The 4,696-nt window shown below is 42.9% G+C and overlaps 1 protein-coding gene across 1 annotated transcript; it reads left to right on the plus strand.

The window, feature by feature from the left end:
• The first annotated feature begins 2,869 nt into the window (after nucleotides 1-2,869).
• Nucleotides 2,870-4,428, plus strand: LOC144684566 (claudin-3-like). The gene has a single exon (XM_078548517.1). The coding sequence runs from the start codon at nucleotides 3,147-3,149 to the stop codon at nucleotides 3,795-3,797; it is 651 nt and encodes a 216-aa protein (XP_078404643.1). The 5' UTR covers nucleotides 2,870-3,146; the 3' UTR covers nucleotides 3,798-4,428.
• Nucleotides 4,429-4,696: the final 268 nt, after the last annotated feature.

The raw sequence follows: 4,696 nt of genomic DNA on the forward strand, positions 1-4,696 counted from the left end.
GGCTTGAAGGGCTGAGTGGCCTATTCCTGCTCCTAGTTTGTACGTTCATATAATCAGACTTCCAAAAGACATGTGGCAAAGCTTCACATGGAAGACTACTAGTTAAATTCAATACAAGTTGATTTCAGAGCAAATCTTTTGAATGAATATTAAACACACTGAAAGATAGAAAATAACAAGTACTTATTAGAGGAGTTAGATTAGGAGGTAGGAGTGTAATCCAAGAAATTGGGACCATCTGGGTTTTTAATTTGCATCAATAACTTTGATGCAGAATCTCAATGCAAATTGGTTAAATTTGCATATAGTACAAACTAGGAGAGGAAATCAATTCAGAGAATGAAGCTCATTTTTAATTCATTACAAGCTGAGTTTTAAAAATGAGTGGGTAAAATAACAGCAGATGAAATTTAATGCAGGTAATTATAAAGTACTGTATATATGAAGGAAGGGTAGGTGACATTTGTCCTCCATCAGTCATGTTGAATTAATGAATTCAGAGAGACTTCCGAGGCTTATTAGATTCAACATTTAAGATATCCAACTGCTATAGAGCAGCAGCCCATGAGAGAAAGAGAATGTTAATGTATATATAAGAAAATAGTAGAATATAAGTTAGAGAAATGATGCTGAAACTGTATATGCTTTGATCAAACCACACCTCGAATATTATGACCAGTTTTGGTGACTGAGATATAAAGGAGATATTCCAACACTGGAGACAGTACCAAAAAGCCATGAGGCTGAGTCTTGGTGTCCAGAGGTCTGAACTATGTGGAACGTGGGTGAAACTTAACCTTTTCAGCCTTAAATGGAGATGATGGAGTGGTGACCTTTTTGAGGTTTTTGATAATAAATGGTCTGGGGAATGTAATCCAGAAAATTACTTTAAATTAAGTTGCGGAAGTAGTTCAAAAGGAGACATGCCATAACTGGTTAGGGACAAATTTAATTGTGTTGTTGGGATGTTCTTCACATAGACTAACTGTGAGGGACTAAGACCTCACCCTGTTTTTTTTAATATAAAACATGTAGAGATATGGTCATTGCTATCTCTAAAAATTTAAAACTGGAGAAAGACCTAAAATGGCTGAATCTATGTCTGTCTGTGACCCTCGAACAAAAGGAGCTACTTGACAGTTTCAGAGAAACACAGCACCTCATTATCTCTCAAGAGCCACTAATGATACATTGCGAGCTGCACAGACCAAATTCAAAGAGAGCTATACAAAGGCCATCTGCATTTCATAACCCAGGCTGGCCAACAGGAGTCTGCTTGTCTGCTATGACAAAGGACCCTGCAACCTTCCTTGATCAATTGACGAGAGATACACATCCCTTGTCAAAGCCAGAGTGGAGAGATGGGTATCATGTGACATGGACCTAGCTTGTGGAACCAATGATATTGCCTTGCTGCACTGCAAAGTCTCAGTCTGCCATTTTACCATCTAACTAGCAGCAACACAGACAAGGAGCTCTGGCCCAGGTTGAACACCTAGCCCCATCTACACTGCTTCTGATGGAAACTCTGTACCATTGCCTATCAGACTGCATCGTCTCTGCATGCCTATCTCATCGTGTGAAGTCAACACCACAGGAAAAGTGAATTAACCAGCATTGGTTTTTAGCTCACCGACCTCCATGCAGGAACTTTGGACTTTGATTCTGGACTCTGGAACCCACGTGAAACAATATTTATTTTCTCTGTGGTCTCTGCACCGTAAATTTTTCCTTCCTCTATCCCTCTTTTACTGTATGAATGCAAAGGAGGCAGTGTTGTTACCCTCTTCCTGTGGTTTGCGTGTGTGCAAATAAACTAACCCTTTGAGTTCATCCCATCTCGAGTTTGCTGTGGAGTTATCAATAGAAATTGGATCATACCAAAACCATGGGGTTGGGAAATTCGCTTATAAGGTGGGAAGCAAATCAAAAACACCTTTCTGTTTACAGAAGGCAGTGAGAGGAGTAATTAGTGCTGTTTAAATTAATGCCCCTCCTGTCTGTAACATTAACCAATATATGGAATGTATTTCTGGAGGTGAAAACTTTGCAATTTAAAAGAATTGGATGCTGCAAACTGGGAACTGTAAGGTCTTTCAAGATCACTGGTTTAGATGGGTTGAACGGCCTTCGCTCATCCCTAATGATCTTATGTTCTTAGTTCCATGGCTGCATAGTTTGCTGCGCACATATGGTTTAAAAGGAAGCATTTTCATGGCAGATCTTTTGTTGTTTGTTTATAAGCATAGGCAGACGACATGATTCACATCAAAACAAATCACCAGTGCCTTTGTGTTTACAGTATCATTGTGAGGGAAAGCATTCACTTCTTCTCAATCCCTGAACAAAGGAAGATTGTATAGATTTTGTATGGGAATACGCTGTCCTTTTTATAATCAAATGTGCGCCAAACATAAATTAGCCTAAGGGAACTAATACTAATTATAGCACAGTTTACTGAAAATTCAATTAATTCACCAATAAATTTGAAGTTAAGTGAAGATTCACTGAACACCTATAATTAGAAATTCCCTTTAAATATTCCCGCTTCAATTGCTTGCTCCACTTGCCTCCAAAATGTTGAAAAAAAAAATCATCTTTTTACGAGAGTGTTGTGAGCAGGAGCAGAATTTAATGAGTTCAGGAACTGCTACGCTCATTAGACACCTGAGAGAATGGGCATTGCTCCCAATAACAGCAAGGTGAGAATCCGTCAGGGACACAGCAGGCACTCTGTTGATGATGTTTATGCCTGTGTCAGAAATCCCACTGAGGGTGACGGAACAGGAATTTGTGGTCGTGGGGAGGCTCCGCCTGATTCAGACATAGACTGCGAGGTCCAAGTCTGTTAACAGTAGACAGCCAAATGCTTCGAATTGTAGCCATGGCAGGGATTGGATTTCCTTCACACACAGAGGAGTTTGAAAGCTGCTCAATGATCCGTTAGCAGTTACTGCTACACCTGAGAGCTGCCGCTGACTCCGCCTCGGGCGCCAACCCCTTTAGTACAGCTGATTGGTGTTCTCGATCACACTGTACAACCCTACTCCAATTGGAAAGCTCCTCATCCTGCAACAAGTGCACCAGAGACGCGAGGAGCGCAGTCACCGGAGCTTCTTGGAAGTTTTGTCAGTACAACTGTTTAAATGGCGAATGCTGGGCTTGAAATCTTGGGGGTCGCCCTGGGAGTGTTGGGGTGGCTGGGAGCCGTCTTAACCTGTGCCTTACCCATGTGGAGAGTGACCGCTTTCATTGGGAACAACATCGTGGTGGCGCAGATTATTTGGGAAGGTCTTTGGATGAACTGCATTGTTCAGAGCACTGGGCAGATGCAATGTAAGGTGTACGATTCCCTGTTAGCCCTCTCCCAAGACCTCCAGGCTTCCAGAGCTCTGACCGTCATTGCCATCGTGGTGGGAGTCCTGGGCATCCTCGTCTCCATCGTGGGAGCCAAGTGTACTAACTGTGTGGAAGACGAGGCGACCAAAGCCAAGATTATGATCGTATCCGGAATAACTTTCATCCTGGCTGGGTTGATGACCCTGATCCCAGTGTCCTGGTCAGCGAACACCATCATCAGGGATTTCTACAACCCGCTGGTGACGGACGCCCAGAGGAGAGAACTTGGAGCTTCCTTGTACATCGGTTGGGGAACCTCGGGTCTGCTGATCCTCGGAGGGGCTCTGCTCTGCTGTTCCTGCCCTCCCAAAGACGAGAAGTACGTGCCTTCCAGAATGGCTTACTCTGCCGCCAGGTCCACAGGTCCGACTGGGTACGATAGAAAGGACTATGTGTGACGGGGCATTCGCCAGCTCGCCCTCTAGGGTCTCAGCAGCTTCCCTAAACCCTTAAGGAGTCATCGCTTTGTGGTGAATCCTATCTCCGATTTTATTGTCTTTTTTTAAAAAAAAATCAGATATTGTTTTCTTTCAACTTTAAATTACTTGTTAAACTCAAGAAATAATGTCGTGGATGTGTGTGCGTGTATATAGATATAACGGTCTGGTACATTTCACCAGTTAGCAGAATAGGGTTTTGATGGTGAACTACATTTGTCTTGATTCTCTCGTGAGTTTTTCTTTCGTCTTCATGTGACGCCGCCTCTGGCCTCGTGAATCCGGGACCATGTCAAGAACCCGGGCTCTGTGATTGACATGGGGCGGCACCAATTAAAAAGTAACATTGCTGGAAATATGCAGCAGTAACAGGTCAACATGGGAAAAGAGCAAGCACCTGTGGAAAGTCGCCAGTGCAACGCTCTGCTATGCATTACCGGAGTGTGCAGTTTTTTCTTTATTAATGAGTAACAGGAGGAAATGATGGGGGAGGGTTGTACTTGGGGGCCGGGGGGGAAGCAGGAATCATTTCAGTAGAAATATATTCACGCTTGTAAAATGCATGTTAATGAATAAACTTTACAGAAACACACCTGGGCCTCAGTTCTTTTCAATGACGAGATCTTCTGAAACTTGGTGAACTGGCATTAGCTGGGGTGGGAACAAAACTCAGGTTTATAGACTTTGCAGACACACCAAGGGATGAGATGTTATTGTTGCTTCAGACTGGAATCTGGCTCCAGAGAATCCAATTAGCATTCTATGCCCTGATATTATATCTTATAATTGAGCAAACATGTTTTAACGCTTTGGTAGGATGCAGCTTAAGAAATAGTTAAGTCTGCATGTACCAATAACCT

Source organism: Cetorhinus maximus, chromosome 9 (genome assembly GCF_964194155.1).
Source record: "Cetorhinus maximus chromosome 9, sCetMax3.hap1.1, whole genome shotgun sequence".
Lineage (NCBI taxonomy): Eukaryota > Metazoa > Chordata > Chondrichthyes > Lamniformes > Cetorhinidae > Cetorhinus > Cetorhinus maximus.

Coding starts and splice junctions, on each gene's coding strand:
- LOC144684566 (XM_078548517.1), top strand. CDS start 3,147: ATGGCGAATGCTGGGCTTGAAATCTTGGGGGTCGCCCTGGGAGTGTTG.